A 24,896-nucleotide genomic window follows, 5' to 3' on the forward strand; every position below is an offset into this window, starting at 1 on the left:
ACACAAAGCTTACCAGATTCATGTAAAACAGCAATAATTACAGTAATACTAAAGCAAGGGAAAGATCCACTCACACCAGCGTCATATAGACCAATATCTTTACTTAACACAGATTATAAGATAATAGCTAAACTATTAGCAAACAGATTAGCAGAGTATGTACCGAAAATGGTAAATCTAGACCAAACTGGATTTATCAAAAAAAGACGCACAACAGACAATATTTGTAAATTTATTAACTTAATGCAGTAGAAGGGAATAAAGCGCCAACAGTAGCAGTTGCTTTAGACGCAGAGAAGGCCTTTGACAGAGTAGAATGGAATTATTTGTTCAAAGTATTGCAAAAATTCAGTTTACCGGAGAAGTATATTAATTGGATTAAAGCATTATATAAGGGACCATTAGCGAAAGTGACAGTAAATGGACATGTATCAAAGCAATTTAACGTAAGCAGGTCAACACGGCAGGGATGCCCACTATCACCTTTATTGTTTGCGTTAGCTATAGAACCACTAGCAATTCTGCTAAGAACAGAAAATAATATAAAAGGGATAAAAATAAAAGACAAGGAATATAAAATCAGTTTATTTGCGGATGATGTTATAGTATACTTAACAGAACCAGAACTATCAATAAAAGAATTATATAAGAAATTGAAGGAATATGGAGAAGTGTCGGGTTACAAGATCAACGTAAATAAAAGTGAAGCAATGCCTATGAATAATGCGGATTTCTCAAAATTTAAGAAGGAATCACCATTTAGATGGCAAATGCAAGCAATAAGATACCTAGGTGTACAAATAAATAAAAATCTCAGCCAACTATATAAACTCAATTATTATCCACTAATGAAAAAATTACAGGATGATTTAGAGCATTGGAAAGATTTACCACTAACACTAATAGGAAGGATAAACTGTATTAAAATGAACATTTTTCCAAGGATATTATACCTATTTCAGGCATTGCCAATACAACTGACAGAGAAATTCTTCAAGGAGTTAAAGAAAATAATAAGGAAATTTTTATGGAAAGGGGGGAAACCAAGGATAGCACTAGATAAATTAACAGAATGGTATAAACAAGGAGGCTTACAACTGCCAAACTTTAAAAATTATTATAGAGCCGCACAATTAAGATACCTATCAGATTTTTATCAAACAAGGGAAAAGCCAGATTGGACCAGATTAGAATTAGATAAAATAGGGGAAAAGATACCTGAACACATTATATAAATGGGATGAAAAATTGTTACAACATAGAAGTTCTCCAGTATTACATCATCTACTCAATATTTGGAAGAAGATTCATGTAGAAAGAAATAAAACAAGTTATCAATTACCAAAAATAATATTGACGCAAAACAAGTTACTCTCTTTTACAATAGATAACCTTTCCTTTAGAGAATGGGAGAAAAAAGGGATTAAAAGAATAGAAAATTGTTTTTCAGGAAATAGATTATTATCCTTTGAACAAATGAAAGATAAATACAATATAACTCAAGATACAGCGCTGGCATATTACGAATTGAGATCCTACTTGAAGGATAAATTAGGAAGCAGTTTGAGTTTGCCAGAGGGAAGTAACTTTGAATATGTGATTACAGATACAATGATAATCAAAAGATTTATAACAAATATGTATATTAAACTGCAAGAAAAGGAGAACGAGGAAACAAATGGTAAAACTAAACAAAAATGGGAACAAGATTTAAATATAAAGATAAAAAAGGAAACGGGAGAAGTTATGCTCTGGAACGATGAGAAATACAATAAATACGAGGTTATGTATGATACAATATAACTGGATACACAGGCTATACATTACACCTCAAAAGTTAAATAAATGGGACTCAACAGTATCTGATAGATGTTTTCGATGTAAAAAAGAAATGGGAACAACAATTCATGCAATCTGGACATGTGAGAAAGTAGAAAAATTTTGGGAAGATCTAAATCAGATATTAAATAAAATAACAGAAAACAATATACCAAAGAATCCAGAGATCTTCCTCCTAAGTAATATAAAAAACAAAGAATTTGGAATTGATTTGGAGGATGCACAAAAAAGATTTGTTAAGATAGCTCTAACCGTAGCAAAAAAATGTATTATGTCAACCTGTAAATTGGAAGATAATTTGAAAATACAACAATGGTATATAGAAATGAATAAATGTATTCCATTAGAAAAAATAACATACAGTTTAAGAAATAATATTGAAATATTCGAACAAATATGGGAGCCTTACATGAAACACAATAGCGAAAACCTTCCGGGGACAATCACTACCCAAGTTAACGGAAGGAAAAGGAAATGAAAAGAATGGACTCAGTGGAATTTCTGGTGTATTTTTATTGAATGACAACATTGTCTGACTGGTTTAATGTATCCTAGATTTTGTACCTTAAATGGATGGGAGGGGGGAGGTAGGGAGGGTGGGATGGGAGGAAGGGGGGGGAGAAAATGGCACTGTATATGTGTGAAAAGGAAAAAGTGTGTATCATGGTTAATGTGATTTATGGTGTGAAAAATAAAAAATTGGAAAAAAAAAGTAGGCTATAGTCAAGTGACTATAGCTGAAAAGCATCAGACCAGAAGTCAATACAGAAGATCATTAGAATGACTGACTACTACCGTCTTCCATTCCTCGGTGACGACATTCACTGGTGTGAGAAACAGAAGTACCTTCACAGATTTTGCTCGAGACAAAAATTGAAAACAAAGAACATTTATTGTACAACAGTGCAAAGTTGGGTGCTTCCCCTTACCATGGGAATACACACATACACTGGGGCTCACCCAACTTTTATACAGTTCATTTCAGTGTAGAGGTACCCCCCCCCCCTCCCCCCTTAACATTCTTCTGCCTCCTGGATTGGTTTGGCATTAATTCTGCCTGCCTATGTGCGCCTACGTGCAGTTTCTGTAAACTTGAAAGACCATGGGGTATCCTGTCTGGGTCCCATCATGTCATTGTCCTTATTCATGAATCTGCCATTTTCCTTATTCACACATCTCATCCCCCAGGACTTACTAATGCTATATGCAGAACTTGCTAATTCTGTCTATCGTCTATCACTATAAGACCCTTATTCTATTACTTGCGTAACCCTTCCTCACACTCTTATCGGAATTCATCCCTACTCAGCACTTACTTAACTTCCTCTAATCTCGTCTAGTTATTCCTTATTTCATTCATACTAGCTTTACTTCCTATATTCTATTATCTCTCACACTGGGAATGATGGTTAAATAGGGATCAAAGAATGACGGAGGATACCTACTGTTAGAAATAGATGTACCTTCACAGAAATTGCTCGAGACAAAAATTGAGAACAAAGAACATTTATTAAACAACAATGCAAAGTTGGGTGCTTCCCCTTACCCTGGAAATACACACATACACTGGGGCTCACCCAACTTTTATACAGTGAATTTCAGTATAGGAATACCCTCCCCCTTGCATTCTTCTGCCTCCTGGAGAGGTTTGGCATTAGGTAATGGTGCTGTTTCTGTGCACTTGGAGGACCAGGGGGTATCCTGTCGGTGTCTTCTCATGTCATTATCCTCATTGTCCTTATTCACAACCTTGCCCATGTCCCCATTCACACCTTTCTGACTCTCTTCATATGCAGAGTTCGCTAATCCTGTCTAGGGTTTACTAATTTAATATACATAACTTGATAAATCTGTGTAAGGCTTACTAATTATATATGTAGAACTTGGTACTTCTGTCTAGGGCTAGGAGACCCTTATCTCATTCATACTAACTCTACTATCTATTCTATTATCTATTGTCTATCCTTATCTCATTTATACAGTGAACTTGCTGATTCTGTCTAAGGCTAGGAGATCCTTATCTTACTCAGACTGATTCTGCTTCCTGCATTCTAATATCCATGTCTCATCCTGTTTGTACTGGCTTCATTCATTTACTCATATCAATTTTTGTATCTTCATGTTCATATTTGTATAAGTTTTTATCATCTCTCACAATACCATTCATCACATAATGTCTGACCATTAGGGAGGAGGTCCTGGAGCATCAAAATCAGGACTGCCAGTGTGGGAAATAACTCCTTTTTGAAGGATGCAGTAACCTTAAATGAAACGGAGCAGATTATTCCAGAGTATTTATACAATTCAGATCGTGGTGAAACAATATTAATATTTGGGGAGAATTTATAAGATTTAGAGTCGGTCACATTTTAAAACAGATCTTATTTGAAAGACTGAAGAATTCACATTGCAGGATCTCTGGAGAATGCAAGCACCTTTCACAAGTAGGTGTAATTGAACTGATCATAAAATGCTTGACCATTGTCTTGCTGGAGTCATGCTGTCTTTCAGTACCCTTTCTGCAAAGTGCTCATAGAAAGGTCACTCCTGGATATTGTTTACCTAAGATAATAACAGATGGGAGCAAAAGGAAGAACTCCTGTTTGCTGGAAAAGGTGGGGGTTTTGCAAGACATGAGTCACATGCTCTTTTTGGAGTTTCAGTTGGAAGAGAGAGAGAGAGAGAGTTGACACTGACAAGTAACTAAAAAGTGCAATCCAGGGAAAACTGTTTGAAACTGATGAAAGCAAGTTCCAGATGGCTGGAAGTGCTATCTGTCTGATGTTTCTCTTGAAATAGAGGAAGGAATGGACCTCTGTGGTAGCTTGAAGAAAGAGGTTACCATCTAGAAGATCCTGATGGGACAAGTTTCATCAGCGGGACCCTGAGGTGATTAGTGGTGGTACCTCAGTTGTGGAAATCCCGGAGCAACAATTATCTCTCTCTGCAAACCCTACAAGAACCTTCCTGAGCGGTAAACATTTACCTTTCAAGCACCAAGTCTGGTGAACTTTATACATGTTAAATTCTGTGCACAATATGGTGATTGCCTGCAACCAGAGATCTTGGAAGAAGAAGAAGTGAGATTGAACTGTGAACCAAAGAACTTTTCTTGAATTTACACACACATTGCATACACGTGCGCTTAGAATTAAAAGGGTGTTAATTTGGGTTAGTTAAGTATAGAGTTAAGTTAATGTTTGATTCTGTTTTCATGTTTGAAGTTGATTAAAAATAACTTTTGTTTTGAAAGCCACTTGTCTTTGTGAATGTCTTGCTGCTGGGTTTTGGGGTCCTTTGGGCTCGTAACAGTGAAACAACAATGTTGTAGCCATTACTGAAACTTGGTTAGAGGAAAGGCAAGATTGGTTGATGCAGGTACTGGGATTTAGGTATTTTAAAAGGAATAGGATGGGAGTAAAAATTGGGGGGGGGGGGGAGAGGGAAGAGTAACATTACTGGTCAAAGATAGTATCACAGCCATAGAAAGGGAAGATGCTGAAGAGAGATTGTCCACTGAGTCGGAGTGGGTTGAAGTCAGAAATAGGAAGGGAGCTATCACTATGCTGGGAGTCGTCATTAGGCCCCCAAAGAGCCCTCAGGACACTGAGGAGCAGATAAGCAGGCAGATTTTAGAAATGGTGTGGGAAATACAGGATTGTAGTTAATGGGTGATTTCAACTTCCCTAATATTGACAGGCACCTACTGACTGCAAGAGGGATGGATGGGGCTGAATTTGTCAGGTGTGTACATAAGGATTCCTTTTCTTTTTAAAATATGTTTATTGAGTTTGACAAAAATCCTTTACATAAAATATACTAATGATAATATAAATCAAATGTTATATATATGTCACATACCAATTGAAAATTAGAAGTATAACCATAAATATTACCATAGAACTCTACAGCTCAGAAAACAAGCCCATTCAGGACATTAAATACTATAATCATAATTAAATCATAACTTGTATTATGTCCAAAATTAATATTGAATACAAAAAATTCCTTTACATGAGATATCTTATACTCCTCTGATGTGATCATGTTGTTCTGTGATATGATCTTTTTCTTCTTTCTTTGGCTTGGCGGACGAAGATTTATGGAAGGGTATGTCCATGTCTGCTGCAGGCTCGTTGGTGACTGACAAGTCCGATGCGGGACAGGCAGGCACGGTTGCAGCGGTTGCAATGGAAAATTGGTTGGTTGGGGTTGGGTGTTGGGTTTTTCCTCCTTTGTCTTTTGTCAGTGAGGTGGGCTCTGCGGTCTTCTTCAAAGGAGGTTGCTGCCGGCCGAACTGTGAGGCGCCAAGATGCACGGTTGGAGGCGATATCAGCCCACTGGCGGCGTTCAATGTGGCAGGCACCAAGAGATTTCTTTAAGCAGTCCTTGTACCTCTTCTTTGGTGCACCTCTGTCTCGGTGACCAGTGGAGAGCTCGCCATAGAACACGATCTTGGGAAGGCGATGGTTCTCCATTCTGAAGACGTGACCCACCCAGCACAGTTGGGTCTTCAGCAGCATGGATTCGATGGTTGCAGACTCTGCCAGCTCGAGTACTTCGATGTTGGTGATGAAGTGATTCCAATGAATGTTGAGGATGGAGCGGAGACACCGCTGATGGAAGCTTTCTAGGAGCCGTAGGTGATGCCGGTAGAGGACCCATGATTCGGAGCCGAACAGGAGCGTGAGTATGACACCGGCTCTGTACATGCTGATCTTTGTGTGTTTCTTCAGATGGTTGTTTTTCCATACTCTTTTGTGTAGTCTTCCAAAGGCGCTATTTGCCTTGGCGAGTCTTTTGTCTATCTCTTTGTCAATCCTTGCATCAGATGAAATGGTGCAGCCGAGGTAGGTTGACCGTTTTGAGTTCTGTGTGCCCGATGGTGATGTCGGGGGGGGGGGGGGGGCGCGGGTAGTCATGGTGGGGAGCTGGCTGATGGAGGACCTCAGTTTTCTTCAGGCTGACTTCCAGGCCAAACATTTTGGCAGTTTCTGCAAAACAGGACGTCATGCACTGGAGAGCTGGCTCTGAATGGGCAACTAAAGTGGCATCATCTGCAAAGAGTAGATAAACCCCTCTTTACTTGTTAGTCTTATTATTGGAAAGGAAAAAAAAATTCTCCCTATTAATCTACCCCCTCCCTCTAAACAAAGTTATCAGTACGTATTATACATGTGAATCGAGACACCAGACAGGGAAGCCCTGGAACATCCACACTACTTAACTCCTCAGATTATGACAATAATCCATGAATGGGTCCCACATCTTATCAAATACACACTTTTGTACTTTAATATTATCTAATTTTTTCCAAACTAATATGACATGATATCATGTAATCATTGAATGTGAGTGGAAGAATCGTTGTCTTTTGCTTCATCAAAATTGTTCATCTGGCTATCAATGAAGCAAAAGCTAAGATTCTCTTCTGGATTGAGGACAGAGATATATCCTCTACGAGAGAAAACCAAATAAAGCAATTAAAGGACATGGCTCTAATTTGTCAGGATTTCTGATCTGGTTCTGGGAATGAACCTGGTCAGGTGGAGGAAATCTTGGTGGTGGAGCATTTTGGAGAGAGTAACCACAGCACCCTTAGCTTCTACATAGTTACAGAAAAGGATAAAAAACAGTCAAACTGGGAAAATGCATAACTGGGGAAGAGCTAATTATGAAGGGATGAGGTAGGAACTTGCAAGAATAAATTGGAAACCGATATTTAAGGGTGAAAGCACAGAAGTAATTTGGAGAAAGTTTAGGGACCACTTATATAGGGTTTAAGATAGGTTTGTCCCACTAAGACAAGGAAAAGGTCAGAACAGGTCAGGCATATAAATGTCAGGGAAATCTCTTGGCAGAATAACTCAGGTGGAGACTTCAGAGTTCGTTTCAAGCTTTATTACAAGATATCATGGAGAGATCATCCTAACTGATGTCAGGTGCGGACTCTGCCTCCAGAAGGCAGACAGCATATTTTTATACAGATGAGGAAGCAAGAAAGCAACTCTTATCTCTCTCTACACACAAAGCACATTCCAAAGTATCCCATTTCATGGGTCCCGTTTTGCAGACCATTTGAAACAGACATACAACACTTTCAATATAAGATCATGTAACATTTTCTATATACTAAGATCATTTTTCTTCTACAATGAAGAACAGAAGGATGAAGAGGATGAAGGTGGGGGCTAATAAAGGATAAAGGAGGCAACATGTGGCTGGAAGTGGAGGAGGTTGGGGAGGTCCTGAATGAATACTTTGCATCAGTATTCACAAGGTAAAAGGATCTTGATCACGGTGAGGTCGAAATTGAACAGGCCTGTGTGCTGGACAATGTGGAGATTAAGGAAGTGGAAATGTTGCATATTCTTAAAAACATTAAGATTGGTAAGTTCCTGGAGCTGGATGTGATTTACCCCAGGCTGCTGTGGGAAGTGAGAGAAGAGATAGCTGGGGAAGTATTTTTGATCTTTGAATCCTCTTTGGCTGCAGGGGAGATGCCAGAGGATTGAACAATGGCAAACATAGTCACCTTGTTTAAAAAAAGTAATGGGGAGAATCCTGGAAATTATAGACCAGTGAGTCTTATATGGTTGTATAACCATATACCATATACAGCACAGAACAGGCCATTTTGGCCCTACTAGTCCATGCCGGAACAAATCCCCACCCTCCTGGTCCATACCCCTCCAATCCTCTCCCCTCCATGTAATTATCCAGTCTTTCCTTAACTGTAAATAACATCCCTGCTTCAACCACCTCTGCCGGAAGCTTATTCCACATCCCAACCACCCTTTGCATGAAGAAATTTCCCCTCATGTTCCCCTTATAATTTTCCCCCTTCAATCTCAAACCATGGCCTCTGGTTTGAATATCCCCACTCTTAATTGAAAAAGCCTATCCACGTTGACTCTCTGTCCCTTTTAAAATCTTGAACACCTCCTTCAAATCCCCCCTCAATCTTCTACGCTCCAGATAAAAAAGCCCCAGGCTGCTCAACCTTTCTCTGTATCTCCAAACCCTGACATCCTGTCAACATTCTCGTGAACCTTCTCTGCACTCTCTCTATTTTGTTTATATCCTTCCTATAATTTGGTGACCAAAACTGCACACAGTATTCCAAATTTGGCCTCATCAATGCTTTGTACAATTTCATCATAACATCCCAACTCTTGAATTCAATACTCCGATTTATGAAGGCCAACATTCCAAATGCCTTCTTCACCACCCCATCTACCTGAGTATCAACTTTGAGGGTACTATTTACCATAACTCCTAAATCCCTTTGTTGCTCTGCACTCCTCAATTGTCTACCATTCAATGTATATGACCTATTTAGATTTGCCTTTCCAAAATGCAACACTTCACACTTATCCGTATTAAATTCCATCAGCCATTTCTCAGCCCACTCCTCTAGCTTTCCTATATCTCTTTTTAAGCTACGGTAATCTTCCTCACTGTCCACAATACCACCAATCTTTGTATCATCTGCAAACTTACTTATCCAATTCACCACCCCTTCTTCCAGATCGTCAATATATATAACAAACAATAATGGACCTAGGACCAATCCCTGAGGAACTCCACTAGTCGCCGGCCTCCAATTTGACAAACAATTTTCTACCACTACTCTCTGACACTTCCCATCCAACCATTGCTGAATCCATTTCACTACCTCCTTATTTATACCTAATCTCTCCACCTTTTTTACTAACCTCCTGTGGGGAACTTTGTCAAAAGCTTTACTAAAGTCTAAATAGACAACGTCCAGAGCCTTCCCTTCATCAATCTTTTTTGTAACCCCCTCGAAAAATTCTATAAGGTTTGTTAAGCATGATCTACCCCTGACAAAACCATGCTGACTACTGCCTATCAATCCCTGTTCTTCCAAATATTTGTAAATGCCATCCCTCAGAACACTTTCCATCAAATTACCCACCACAGAAGTCAGACTCACAGGTCTATAATTTCCAGGCTTACATTTGGACCCTTTTTTAAACAGCGGAACAACATGAGCCACCATCCAATCCTCGGGCACTACCCTGGTGACCAGTGACATCCTAAATATCTCTGTTAATGGCCCCACTATCTGTACCCTAGTCTCCCTGAGTGTCCTTGGGAATACATTGTCCGGACCCGGATATTTGTCCACCTTTATCTTTTTTAACACTGCCATCACTACCTCCTCAGTTATCCTTATATGATTCATGACCTCCCCACTATTTTTCTTTACTTCAACTGGTACAATATTTTTTTCCCTAGTGAATACCGAGGAAAATAAATCATTTAAAATTTCCCCCATCTCCTCTGACTTTTCACATAGCCTATCCTCCCTATCTACAAGGGGTCCAATTCTATCCCTCACTAATCTTTTACTTTTAATGTACCTATAGAAACCCTTTGGATTTATTCTTACTCTGCCTGCCAAAGCCTCTTCGTGCCTCTTTTTGGCCTTTCTAATTTCTTTCTTAAGATTTTTTCTACACTCCTTGTAGTCCTCTTTCAATTTCTCATCACCCTGCTGTTTATACCTCTTGTACACCTCCCTCTTTCTCCTAACCAAATTTCTAATATTCCTCGAAAACCAAGGCTCCCTATGACTTCCAGCACTCACTGGTACTCTCAAAATTTCTTCTTTGAATAGTCTCCATTTTTCATTTACATCCTTTCCTGAAAAAAATCATGTCCCACTCAATACTCCCCAAATCCATTCTTATTCCTTTGAAATTTGCTTTTCTCCAATCCAGAACCTCAACTTTAGGCCTTTCTTTGCTCTTCCCTAAAACTAATAGAGTTGTGATCACTAGACCCAATTTGTTCTCCAATATTAACCTCAGACACCTGACCTATCTCGTTTCTTAACAGGAGATCCAGTATTACACCGTCCTTATGTCAGTGGTGTGTAAACTAATGGAGAGGATTCTTAAGGATAGGATCTATGAGCATTTGGAGAAGTCCAGTCTACTCAAGGATAGTCAGCATGGCTTTGTGAAGGGAAGGTAACAAAAGAAATTCATGAGGGTAGGGCGGTGGGTGTGGTCTACATGGATTTTAGCAAGGCATCTGACAAGGTCCCCCATGAGACTCATCCATAAAGTCATAAGGCATTGGATCAGTGGAATCTTGGTTGTGTGGATAAAAAAATTGGCTTGTAGGAAGAAAGCAGCGAGTAGTAGTGGAAGGAAAGTATTTTGCCTGGAGGTCGATAACTTGTGGAGTCCTGCAGGGATCTGTTCTGAGACCCCTGCTCTTTGACATTTTTATTAATAACCTGGATGAAGAGGCGGAAGGATGGGTCAATACGTTTGTGGATGAAACAGAAGTTGTGGATGGAGGTGAAGGTAGTTGAAGGTTACAAGAGGATATAGGCAGAAAAGTGGCAGATGGAGTTCAATCCTGATAAGTGTGAGGTGATGCATTTTGGAAGGACAAATCAGAAGGCTGAGTACAGGGCTAATGGTTGGTAACTAAAGAGTGTAGATGAACAGAGAGACCTTGGGGTTTAAATCCATACATCCCTTAAGGCCGATGGGATGCTGGGATTCATTAATGGGGGATTGAGTTCAGGAGTAGAGAGGTCACGTTACGACTCTACAAATCTCTGGTAAGACCACACTTAGAATATTGTGCTCACTTCTGGTCACCTTATTATAGGAAGGATGTAGAAACTATGGAGTGTATGTGTGGAGGAGATTTAGCAGTATGTTGCCTGGATTGGGAAATAAGTCTTAAGAGGCAAGGTTAGCAGAGTTTTTGGAGCGAAGGTGAGAGGAGACTTGATAGAGGTCTACAAGATTATGAGAGGTACAGAAAGGGTGGACAGCCAACACCTGTTTCCCAGGGCAGGATCAGCCAACACCAGAGGACATTGTTACGAGTCCAGAGGTCCCCAAAACGCAGCAGCAATAGATATGCACCACAACAAAGGGTCACTTAAACAAAAGTTCTTTTAATTATCTTTGAACATGAAAATAGAATCAAACTTAACTTATCTCTATTGACTCACTTAACCTACTTGACCCGCATCTAATTCTAAGTGCACATGTGTGTAATGTGTGTGAAAGTTCAGCAAAGTTCTTTGGTTCACAGTCCAATCTCACTGGTTGCAGGCAATTCTTGTACTGTGCACAGAAATGAACATTAATAAAGTTCACCGGCTTTGGTGCTTAACAGATAAATGGTTACCACTCAGAAGGGTTCTTGTTGGTTTTCAGAGAGAGAATTTTTCTTGTTTCAGGTCACCACAGAGTTCCTTTCTGTTTCTCCTATTTCAAGGGAAACAGTCCTCTCCTTTGACCAGGCCGTCTTCCAACGTTTGCCAGCTTGTCCCTCTGGAACCGATGTCTGTGCCTCTCTCCTCTCTCTGAGAGCAAAGCCTGCTTTTTCCTCTGCTCTCTGTCTACAGAGATCACATGACCATCCAGACCAAGGGTGGGCAATTAGTTTTCCCAAGGGGCCTCATGAGAAACAGAAAATATTGTGGAGGGCCGGACTAATAGGCTGAACTGAATTATGCTCCTGTCTCTTTATAAAAACAGTAAATTGCATTGTTTTGACAAGATGCGACTGGTAAAAGTAAATGATGATTAAGCAATGGAAAATAAGCTTTGGGAAAACATCATTTATTCAATCAAAATTACCCAAAACAATTGTAAACAAAATGTGCATGTTCAGAAATGTACCATTTTTGAAAGACCAGTTTTATACAAATTGTTATTACCATTTTGTTTCTAGTCCAACCACCTCATTTGCTGAGATTCAGTTCTTTTTTCATGTTCAGTGAGAGAAATCTAGTCTTTTTTGGGCTTGAACAAGTGGATTGAAGTCAGGTGAATGTCTGAGGTGGATATGCAAAGGACAGCTGACAGCTGACAGATGAGAGAGGATCTATACCTGGATTTGTTAAACTTCATCACTGAGAATGTTTGTTCACATATGTAGGTAGATCCAAAGAGAACCAACATCTTCTGAGCATGCCTCCTCATGTGTGAAAAGTTCTCCTTGAGAGAAGAGTAAAAATTCAGCAGTGATACTGACTTAAAGTGCTCTGCCAGTATCATATCGCATTGCAGGTCAATGAGTTCTAGCTAAACATCACTGGCTGGAGGTAAAGGGAGAGGAAATCATGTGCATTTCACCCTCAACTGTTTTGAAGTCTTCAAATCATCTTGAAAATTCACCATGCTGTGTGTCAGAAATAAAACTTCTCACACATGAGTCTCTTTAAAACTGATGACACGACAAGCTTTATTTACAAGTCTGCAGAGTTGGACTCAACTGGCTTCTCACCAGTTAAGCCCCGATACATACAGTGGATTGATTTTTATACCTTTTTTGCTTGTCCTTCCCCTCCTCTTTAACACTGTTTTAATTGGTTAGTTTTTGCAAAATCATTCTAAGTACACTTGCATTTGTAATTATCATGTTAGTCAAGTACACTACGAACTCTGCACACACTAAATTCTGTTTTTCACTCTTTTATCAATCTTTGGCTCCTACATGTCTCTTTGTGACCATGAAAGATCTCTGTTTGTTATAACATTGTCCAGCTGAACTTTTATGGTAAGCTCCCTGTCTATTCTGGCTTCCCCTTTTATGATTAATCATCACATTTTAACTTAAGCCATTTTAACCTAAATTCTCTATATATAACAATCCACCCCTTTCTCTCTTTAAAATGTGTGTATTATATATATATGAATGGGGATTTTAACTCGGGGAAGAGAAACGTTTCATGATAAATTAATCTCGTGCTGAAGTGGACCCCCGCAGACCCAACAATTGGTTACATTAAAAGTTCCTGCAATTCTAGTTGCAAGATCAACAAAAAGGTTATCTCCCCCAACTGCGTGACCGAAACTTTCATGGTTATTTGGATGGACTCGAACTAAGTCCGGCTGTCTTAAAGGGGCAGGCACTTTCGAGTGTGGAGTGGAACTTCTCATTGGAACAGTACGCTGGTGTATGCAAAACCAGAGTCCATCAGGGCATGGTGGGCCTGAGTCACCCTTCCAACCGTTAAGAGGGAAAGGAGTGGTATTAGGAATCTGTATATAATGACCCATATTATTTCCTTCTTTTTCCACACAAGGGGTATATGGATGTTGGGTGGTATTTTCTGCCCAGCATTTCTCAGGAACTGAGGTATGGGAAATAAAATTACCCTCTTTTCTTCCCCAAGTGCGGTCCTGAAACAGGACCACTGTGTCTCTGCATTTCTTACATTTCACACCTGATAAAGACATAGGCAAACTAAGAAAAATCAAAGAACATAACAATAACATTGTGAATCAAGTCTTTCTGCGAAATCGCAAGGTAGGTTTTTCTCCAGGAACACAAGTCCAATCTGAGTTCGTATCAGGGTCCTGAGGCGCCTCTACAGGTCCCTTAAATCTGGATGCGTGCGTCCACCCCTTCTCTCTTGTTCGTGCTACAGCCTCTGTAGTTAAGAGAACTTGGTATGGACCTTCCCACTGGGGCTGGAGTTTTTCAGTTTTCCAGGTCTTGAGAATCCAGTCTCCTGGTTCCACTTTGTGTAAAGAAAAGTCTAGAGGCGGTGTTTGTGCCAATAGTCCTCTCTTTCGTAAATCTGTAAGAGAGCGTGACAGTGCCTGTAAATAGTTCCTAACAAATATATCCCCTTCCCCCAAGGTGGGACACCCCTCAACTGTACTCCAGAAGGGAAGCCCAAACATCATTTCATAAGGGGACAACCCTACATCTTTTCGTGGGGCAGTACGAATTCTTAATAAAGCCAGGGGCAGACACTTTATCCAAGGCATTTTAGTTTCCACCATTAATTTTGTCAATTGCATTTTTAGGGTTCCATTCATACGTTCAACCCTCCCTGAGCTTTGTGGATGCCAAGGGGTATGCAATTTCCAAGAGACCTGTAATGCATTACAAATCAATTGCTGGATTTTTGAACAAAAATGTGGACCCCTGTCTGAGTCTATAGAATCCATTATACCATATCTGGGGATTATCTGCTCTAGGAGGAGGCGAGCTACTGTAAAGGCTGTAGCATTTACTGTTGGGAAGGCTTCCACCCATCGGGTAAAGTGATCTATTACCACCAACAGATACTTCCATCTTTGGACTTGAGGTAACTCTGTGAAGTCGATCTGGATACTTTGAAAAGGGCGTATGGCTAATGGTTGACCTCCCATGGTCCCTGTCCTCATTACCTTCTTATTAATTTTTGTGCATAGGTGACAATTCTGCACCTCCTGTTGGGCCAAGGTGTAGATTCCCTTACACACATATTCTCGAAGCACTGTGTCACATAAGGCTTGGGTGCCCCAGTGGCTCTGATGATGCAGGTGTTTTAAAATATTGCGAGTTATTTCTTTATTTAGAACCATTCTTCCATCTGGTGTCTTCCACGTTCCATCAGGCAGCTGGCTTGCGCCCAGCTGAGCCATGTCCTTTTCTTCCTTAGCAGTGAAAATGGGAGCCTTCTTTATGCCTTGTCTTATTGGGATTAAGGTCAGCAAACGGACTTCTTGTTGCATGGTTGCCCTTTTGACTTCTTCATCAGCCAGTCTGTTTCCAGTTGCTGTCGGGGTATCTCCCCTCTGATGGCCTGGTATGTAGACCACTGCTATTTCCTGGGGTAATGTCAAGGCTTCTAAAGTCAGAGTAATCATCTGTTCGTGTGCCAATTCCTTTCCTCTTGATGTAATTAGACCACGCTCCTTCCAGATCTTACCAAAGGTATGCACTACCCCGTATGCGTATTTGGAATCAGTGTAAATCGTTCCAGTTTTCTTTGCCAGTATTCTGAGGGCTCTCTGCAAGGCATATAGTTCACAGGACTGTGCTGACCAGCTTCTGGGTAGTCTCGTGGATTCTACTACTTTCCAAGTATTTCCTTCTATTATAGCATACCCACTTCTTCTCATTCTGTCAACACATCTGGCGGAGCCGTCAATGTAGAATTCATATCCTTCTCCCAGAGGAGTATCGCAAAGGTCTTCTTGGGTCTTGGTCTGAAGATCCGTCAACTCGACACAGTCGTGCTCCACCTCTCTCTCTGTTTCACTGCCGTATAAAAACTGAGCTGGGTTGCAGCTATTAATCTTTGCAAACTGTAGATCTTCTCCGACCATTAAAATGGTTTCATACTTTAATATGCGAGAATCAGTCAGCCATCGATGGGCAGTTTGTGTTAATAAAACACTCACAGAATGGGAGGTGTACACAGTCATCTTTCCTCCAAAAGTAAGTTTACGTGCTTCCTCTACCAACAGAGCAGCAGCCGCTACTCCCTGGATACACGTCGGCCATCCGCGAGACACTGGGTCCATCATTTTGGAAAGGAAAGCCACTGGGTGTCGCTGACCGCCTTTTTCCTGTGTTAAAACCCCCACAGCTGTTCCTTGGTTATGAGTGACAAATAGCTGGAAGGGCTGTTTTAAAGAGGGCAGAGTGAGTACCGGGGCTCGTGTCAGGCGATTCTTCAAGTCCTCAAACCATCCCTCCTCCTCCTGGGTCCATTTCAATGGATATTCATTTTCATTTGTCAGCTTTTCATACATAAACTTCACCAATGCTGAGTAGTCCTCTATCCATAACCTACAGTAACCTAAGAGTCCCAGGAATTGTCTTATTTCCTTCTTATTACGGGGTAACGGCATTCTAGTGATTCCCGCAATCCGTTCAGGGGTAATCCGTTTCTGTCCTTTACTTATCTGGTGTCCCAGATATACCACAGTTCTCTCAACGAACTGTAACTTGTTCCTGGACACCCGTAGTCCCTTTTTCCCCAGATAATTCAAGAGTCTAATTGTATCTCCCCTCATTTCTTGTTCCTTGGGTCCTGATAATAGTAAATCGTCCACATACTGCATTAGTTGGGAATCATCAGATTGTGGATAGTCCGCCAGGATTTGTTCAAGCATTTGTCCAAACAGGTTCGGAGATTCAGTGAACCCTTGGGGCAATACAGTCCACCGAAGCTGTCTCCGTCTACCTGTCCATGGATTTTCCCATTCAAACGCGAACATATCTCTACTTTCCTCTTCTAATGGACACGTCCAGAAGGCATCCTTCAAGTCGATAACACTAAACCACTCATGGTCTGGGGGAATCCGACTCATAATAGTATAGGGATTAGGCACCACTGGGTGGCGGGTCTGAACAATAGCATTCAAACTTCTTAGATCCTGAACTAGGCGATAGGATCCATCTGACTTTTTCACTGGGAGTATAGGGGTGTTATAAGGTGACATGCATTCTTCTAATAGTCTGTCTCGTATTAGAGTCTCAATTACCGGCTGTAGCCCTTTTCTCCCTTCCAAAGAAATAAGATACTGACGTTTCCTTACCGGCTGATGACCTGGTATTAATGTGACATGTAAAGGTGGGATGTCCAGACCTCCTCGATTTCCCTCCTTATACCAGACTCTCTCGTCAATCTGCCGTTCATCCTCTTCCTTTAGAGCACAAAGTGGACTCGCACTTCTCCGTCCACAGGGAGAGCACCCAAACCTAGGAGAGCCTGTAAGTCCCTTCCTAGGAGGTTAAATCCAGCCGACGGTAACAACAAGAGGTCTTGTACCCCTTCTCTTTCTTCCAGTTTCACTGTTACTTGGGGAATTATTGATACCATTCTGGGAGCCCCTTCTATCCCAGAAATTTTCAAATTACTTTTTACAGGTTCAGTCCCGATTGGCACAGTTATTACACTACTTCGTTCCGCTCCTGTGTCCACCATAAACACCACCTCTTCTCCCTTGGGACCAATTTTTAGTTTTACCAGGGGTTCCCTCATACTTGGTCCCCAACATTTGGAACCCCTGACCCCCCTAATCTTCTTCCATAAGTTCGAGGGCACGCAATTCCCTCTTGTATCAGGGGCATTCCCTCTTAAAGTGTCCTTCCTCATTGCAGTAATAGCACTTAACGAACCTCCGGGGTCTTCCCTCTCTTGGATATCTTGGATTGTTTAGAGGAAGGTTTTGTTTTCTTTCCCCTCTGGATTCGGCATTCATCTGTCGGATAGTCTGTACCATAACCTTTGTCGCCCTCTTTTGATCTTCTTCTTCTCTCTGCACATATACTTTTTGCGCCTTTTTTAACAGGTCGCTTAGGGGTTTTTCGCTCCAGTCCTCCTCCTTTTCTAGTTTCTTTCTAATGTCCTGCCATGATTTGGAAACAAATTCAATTCGAATAAGCTGTTCACCCATTGGTGTACTAGGGTCCACGCCCGCATACTGTTGGACATTCTTTCTCACCCTCTCCAAGAAATCAGTAGGGGACTCGTCTTTCCCCTGGTGGTTCCCAAATGCTTTGGTGAAATTGTGACCCTTTGGCACAGCCTCCCGTATCCCTTTAATTGTCCACTCTCTATATTGTCTCATACTTGCCAATCCCTCGGGTGTTCGTTTATCCCACCTGGGTTCATTTAAGGGATATTTTTGTTCATGGGGTCTGGGGTCCCCAGGTTGTTCATATTCCCACATGAGGAGGGCAGCCCGTCGAATCATCTGCCTCTCCTGGGGTGAGAATAATGTTCCCATTATTGCCTGCATCTCTTCCCACGTATATGTGTTTGGTCCCAGGAATTGGTCGAGCTGTTCGGCCAGTCCTATAGGATCTTCCAATAACTTTTTCATTTCTTTCTTAAATCCCCGCACCTCTGTACTAGTTAGGGGAACATTCACATATCCCGTTCCCCCTCCCGGTCCTCCCATAGGAACTTCCCTCAGGGGATTTAGGCTTACTGAAAACTTTGATGGTCCTGGACCAGTCTGGGATCTTGTCCAGGGTCGGTTTACCGGTGGAAGTTTAGGGTCCGACTCCCTTAATTCATTCTTTTTTTCCCGGCCCCTTTCGGGGCAATCAGATTCATCACCTTTCCTCTCCGGTAATGCGCTTTCCTCGGGCGCAGTAGGCACCGGGGGAATATAAGGAGGGGGAAGGTTGTCCAGAGGTTCCCACTTCTTTTCTCCCACTACCCTCAATTAAAAACATTTTGTTAAGGATCCTGGCCAGGGAACCCAACAAAATGCATATGCTGACTCTTCTTGATTCACCTTTGGTCTCGAATTTACATATATGTTTAATGCTTGTCTAACCCAATCCTCATCAGATCCAAATTTCGGCCACCAGACCGAGGAACCTTTAATAGGTTGTTTCGACCAAAGGAGACAATATTGAACCATCTTTTTCTTGTTTTTGTCTCGATATCTTTTACTAGCCCAATTTTCAAACATTCTCCCCAAAGGGCTGTCAAGGGGAACTCCCAGGAATTGTCCTGAATTTTCAGACGAGCCCTTAGATTTTGATCCTCCCATTTTCCCACCCAGATCCGTTTATCGTTGCTGAGGACCCTCTCGTTCTGGACCCTACTCCCTTCTTCTCAGACGCCTCGTCGGAGGTACTGTCCCTCCTTCGGTTACCACTGAGGTTTCCCTGGGGTCGACCCCTCTCTTCTCGGCACTTCGTCGGAGGTGCTGTCCCTCCTTCGGTTACCGCCGAGGTTTCCCTGGGGTCTATCCTAGAGTTCCACGACAGGGTCCTCACGCCACGACAAAAGCTCTATACCTGATCTATTACGTTAGGTTTTTTTTTTTATCCTAACAGGTGTATCCCGTTACACCTGTTACCCAATCCCCACACCACAATCGTAAGTCGTCACTTACCGGTGTCTTCTCGGGGATTGAACCGTCACCCTTCTCCTCTCCGTCTTGTCGTGTCACCTTGTCCGGATACCACTCGCTCAAGCCGCCCGAAGCGACGAGCAAGGGACTAGGAGCCGCTGAACTCAGCGGGGTGCACACCTCCGATGTCCCTCTTCTCGCCTCTCCTCACGGCTGGAGTGTAGATCCCGGACGAGCCCCCATTTGTCAGAAATAAAACTTCTCACACATGAGTCTCTTTAAAACTGATGACACGACAAGCTTTATTTACAAGTCTGCAGAGTTGGACTCAACTGGCTTCTCACCAGTTAAGCCCCGATACATACAGTGCATTGATTTTTATACCTTTTTTGCTTGTCCTTCCCCTCCTCTTTAACACTGTTTTAATTGGTTAGTTTTTGCAAAATCATTCTAAGTACACTTGCATTTGTAATTATCATGTTAGTCAAGTACACTACGAACTCTGCACACACTAAATTCTGTTTTTCACTCTTTTATCAATCTTTGGCTCCTACATGTCTCTTTGTGACCATGAAAGATCTCTGTTTGTTATAACATTGTCCAGCTGAACTTTTATGGTAAGCTCCCTGTCTATTCTGGCTTCCCCTTTTATGATTAATCATCACATTTTAACTTAAGCCATTTTAACCTAAATTCTCTATATATAACACTGTGCTCCTAACATGGATGAGTACCTGCGGAGGTGATCAGCTGATGGTATGACTTCTTTCAGGGTTTGCATGTGAGTGAGAGTGTTGTTCTCCAGTTGGCTTGAAAGAAACTGCAACTTTCTCATGAAAGCCTTCAACAGGCTGTACATTTCATGAACAAAAAGGCCCCTACGTTGCAGTTTGGTATTTAGTTCATTCATCAGTGCAGTCACATCAACAGCAAATGCAAGATCTGCCATCCAGTTCCCATCTGAGAGCTCTGGTATGTCTTTGCCTTTCTTCTCACAAAACTCTTGAATCTCTGCTTTCAGGTCCCAAACTATTTTCACCACTTTGGCCAGGTTGAGCCATCTTACAGTTGTGTGGTAGCCTATGTCACCATGTTCAATCTCATGCTCCTCCACGAGTCCTCATTAAGTCTGTGACTTAATGCTCGTGCCCTGATGAAGTTAACATTTTAGATATACAACATCAATAAGATGGTTCAGATTTAGCACTGAATTACACAACACATTCTGATGTATAAGAATGTAATTGTAAGAATGCCAATTTCAGTTCTGGGTTGATTTCAGTCACTTATCTTGCATCCGTTTTCCCCTGTTAGATTTGGACAACCATCCATTGTGACACCTGCCAGTCTGTCCCATTTCAGTCCCTGCTTGTCCAGGCATGCATTTACCTCCGTGAACAAATCACTGCCCATCGTCGTCCCTTTCATTGACTGCATTGCGGCCAGCTCCTCCATAATCTTAAAGTCCTTTGTTATCCCACGGACAAAGATGAGTAACTGGGCTGTGTCGCGGGTATCACAGGTCTCATCCAGAGCCAAGGAGAAAAAAATCAATATTGTCCAGTTTATTTTGCAGTTGAAGCTCCAGATTTCCTGCCATGTCCTCGATCCTTCTCGTCACGGTTCGTCTGGAGAGGGGCACATTCTCGAATGTTTCTTTTTTCTCGGGACATATTAGTACTGCAGAGTCCACCAAACACTCTTTGATGAATTCCCCCTCAGAAAATTACTTACTGTTTTTAGTGATTTTGTAGGATATCACAAAACTGATCTTGGCTGCTGATGTGTGAAGTTTGGTAAAAAAGTTTGGTAAAAAAACCTTGATGCTTTTGCAGCTTCAGATGTCCGTGCCCGTTTGGCATCACTCAGGTTTTTGTATGTCTCTGCGTGTTTAGTCTTGTAATGGTGATTCAAATTGTAGTCCTTTAACACAGCGGTGCATCAATCTTTCTTTAGCATGAGCGGACTTTTTTGTGGGCTATCACTCGTAAATTTGTAAACCAAGTAGAGGTAAAGGTGTGCGCACCCACGGATTTAATGGATTAAAGCAATGCAGTTTTAATCCATGCACGGAGTCAACTTTTTAAAGTTTTATTTTCTAATTTCCGATTAACCTTAGGCGGACCTGTCAGGGACAGGCCTTGGGGCCATACATTGGCCAGGTCTGCTTTAGAGGATATTCCACTGAAAACATAGAGATGGAGGATAAACCTTGCTAGGGAGTCCTAATCAGAGTGACCCACAGTCACCAGGAGTGCGTGTTGCCTTGTGACTTGGTAAAATGTCCTAACCTCTATCATGGGCCTCGACTGGATTGAAATGTCTGATCCAGACAGTAAATGCTCTTTTCCAGACAAAGCTACTACTGCCTGTTACATTTGTTGCCTTTTCAAACAGTCCATTATGAGTCTGAGCCCTCATGCAAAAGCTCCTGTAAAAGTTCTGTGTTTTAATGTGTTTGTGTGTGACCTGCTCTAACAAACCTTTCCTAATTTATCTTCCAAATACCTCTATATACTCTGTCACAACTTGTACACAGTGAAGGGAAGGAAGTTTAGTTGAGACATCAGGGGTAAGTTTTTTTACACAGAGGGTTGTAGGTGTGTTCAGTTGCTTGCCATGGGTGGTGGTGGAGGCTGAAACATTGGGAGCATGGATGAAAAAAAGAGGGTTTAGTACTTTTTTTTAGGAAGGAATATATGCGTCAGTTTAACATTGAGGCCTTCTTTTATATTATATTTTTATGTATGTGATTAAGTACTGTGTGAGAAATGTATTGAGTGTGCACCATGCCCTGGAGAAACACCATTTCATTTGGTTATAAATGTACAGTTACATGATAATATCTCGAACTTGAGGAAAGAATTTTGATGCATTTGCACATACTTACTGTATGCATATGATAATATCCCTCTTACTTGTATGCTTTTTCCCCCTATCATTAAAACTAGAGGGCATAGATTTAAGGTGAGAAGGGAAATATTGAAAAGGAACCCAAGTGGCATATTTCTCAAACACAGAGTACATGGAGTGAGCTGCCAGAGGAAATGGAAGAGGCGGGGATAGCTGTAACATTTAAGAGACATTAAGACAGAATAGATATTAAGACATAAATACAGGAAAGGGATGTGGGCTGATTGGAGCCAATGAGACTATCTTGGAAGACATCTTGGATGGGTTGAAGGGTCTGTTTCTGTGCTGTAAACCTCTGAATCAATGAACACACGAAGATGAGAGAGGTGGCGGGGGAAATAGAGGGGGAGCTCATAGTGAGGAGAGTGAGGTGGTGTTGAGAGGACATTGAATACTGGAATTAGTACAGGAACAGATGGAAACAGTAGGATCAGATTGGCATGGGTTTTACTGAAAATTTCAGATGATATAATTTGGGAGGCTGTGAGAGGACATTCGAGAAGTAGAGTCTAATTTAAAAAAAAATCAAATACAGCACAGTATCAGGCCATTTCAGCTCACAAGTCCGTGCCATCCAGTGTACACCCCATTAACCTATACCCCCAGAACGTTTTGAATGATGGGAGGAAACCGGAGCCCCAAGGGAAAACCCACACAGACACAGGGAGAACGTATGAACTCCTTACAGACAGTGCAGGATTTAAGCTGCAGTCCTGATCGTTGGCGATATAAAAGCATTGCTCTAACTACTATGCCAACCATATTGCCCTAAAGGTAAGGAAAGATTCTTCAGAGTTTGTGACATAAAAATTAGAAATGGAAGTGGAGTGGAATTGATTTTTGGAAATAGTTAAGAATGGTTATAAAAACAGAATTGCTGAAATGTGATGTGCTGACTTGGCCGAGTTAACATTTTGGGAGTGACTGATTGGCACTCCTGCAAGTATGTTGAATTTGATGTTACACCAGCATTATGAGACTGGACTATCATTACCTGTTTCATATTCTTCCATATTGCTCTTTCATCCACAGCTCAGTTATTTCACCATTAGCCTTACCGGTAGTGGGAGATGGAAAAGTGCAAATGGAAAATGTGGAAGACCAAAGTGAGTTTGCGAGCAGCCATTAATCACACATCTAGCTTTAAACAGCAGCAAGATTTTTAGGTGTGTCCTCCTTTGCATCTTCCCTCTGGCCTTTTATTTCAAAGTGGCGATTCTCATGCAGAATCGGTCTTCTTACAAACTTTGACTGCTGTTCTTTCTTCTTTTCTGGATCTGTACCATCTATTTCTTAGTCATTGATTGAAAAATTTCTCATACCATTCTCATTCATTGATACATCCCTATCACCATTCAATATACCTTGACATAACTGATATGTTCCTTAATAATGCTCTGACTTTGGTCACCCTGTATAAACTACCATTGCCATCCCTATTTATCTGACAACCAGAAGACGAGGTGGAGCAATGCGTGATGTCTGGCTTTCTGTAAATCTTGTTGTGTTTTTAGCCAATGAGCATCTCCCCTTTGATGAAGAGAGACACCTGGAGAAGAGTGAGGGAAAGTGCAAAGGTGATCACCTGTCAGAAGAGGAGAGGATGAAGTGTGTGGAGGTAAATGACATCAATTCAACAAAACATCAGGAGAAAGTGAAGAAAGACTTATGGCCAAGGTGAGGAGCTTATGTCTGACTAAAATTATTATTGTCCATTATTGTCTAAGACAGTTTACAATCAATCACATTCCTCCACTCATTTTCCCTGCCCCTCAATTCCAAGGGGCAACTTACAGTGACCAGGTGACCTTTCACCTTCTGAGTCGTTGTAATGTGGATGGAAACCGGAGAACATGGGGAAAGCCTGTACATTCACAGGCTGAGCATGCAAACTCGACATACCGCTGGATTAAACCTTGGCTGCTGAAGTGGTGAGGCAGCTGTCCTAAATGTTATTTGTATGGTGACTTCAGATCAATGAAACAGTTCAAGGCAATTTACTGAGCGAATGATCAACCACATTGAACACTACATTTAATCAGAAAGTTGGTTAAAATTAAAGCCACATCTTGAAGTGGAATGGAGAGATTAGGCAGGGATGGTCTGAGCTCTAGATCCTGTTGAGGTGTAGTCATAGAACAATATAGCACAGGCCCTTTGGCCCTCGATGTTGTGTGACCTATATATCCTTTCCTCAAAAAAAGTGCTAAACCCTCCCTGCCCCATAATAGAGATTTTTCTTTCATCCTTGTGTCAAAGAGTCTCCTAAATGTCCCCAATGTTTCAGCTTCCACCACCAAGGCATTCCAGGCAGCCACAAAAAAAAAACTTAACCCCTAATGTCTCCCCTAAACTTCCTTCCCTTAACTTTGTGTATGTGTCCTCTGGTGTTTGCTTATCCTTACCTGGGAAACAGGCGCTGGCACCTCTCATAAAATTGTAGACCTTTATGAAGTCTCTTCTCATTCTTCTTCGCTCCAAAGTGAAAAGTCCCATGAAAAGTCCCAGCTCTGCTAACTTTGCATCACACCAGGC

General features: G+C 41.5%; 1 protein-coding gene across 6 annotated transcripts in view; it reads left to right on the forward strand.

The window, feature by feature from the left end:
- Nucleotides 1-24,896, forward strand: part of LOC138740896 (dynein axonemal assembly factor 1-like) — a 297,316-nt gene that overhangs the window by 23,997 nt on the left and 248,423 nt on the right. For 5 of the 6 annotated variants that reach the window (XM_069894183.1, XM_069894219.1, XM_069894191.1 and 2 more), the window contains exons 3-4: nucleotides 23,394-23,467; nucleotides 23,876-24,038. In XM_069894183.1, coding sequence (XP_069750284.1) covers nucleotides 23,394-23,467; nucleotides 23,876-24,038 — 237 coding nt within the window. The remainder of the gene's footprint in view (nucleotides 1-23,393; nucleotides 23,468-23,875; nucleotides 24,039-24,896) is intronic. The other variant, XM_069894210.1, reaches the window with a different exon arrangement.

The sequence above is a fragment of the Narcine bancroftii genome, chromosome 1, assembly GCF_036971445.1.
Source record: "Narcine bancroftii isolate sNarBan1 chromosome 1, sNarBan1.hap1, whole genome shotgun sequence".
In the NCBI taxonomy this organism is placed as follows: Eukaryota; Metazoa; Chordata; class Chondrichthyes; order Torpediniformes; family Narcinidae; genus Narcine; species Narcine bancroftii.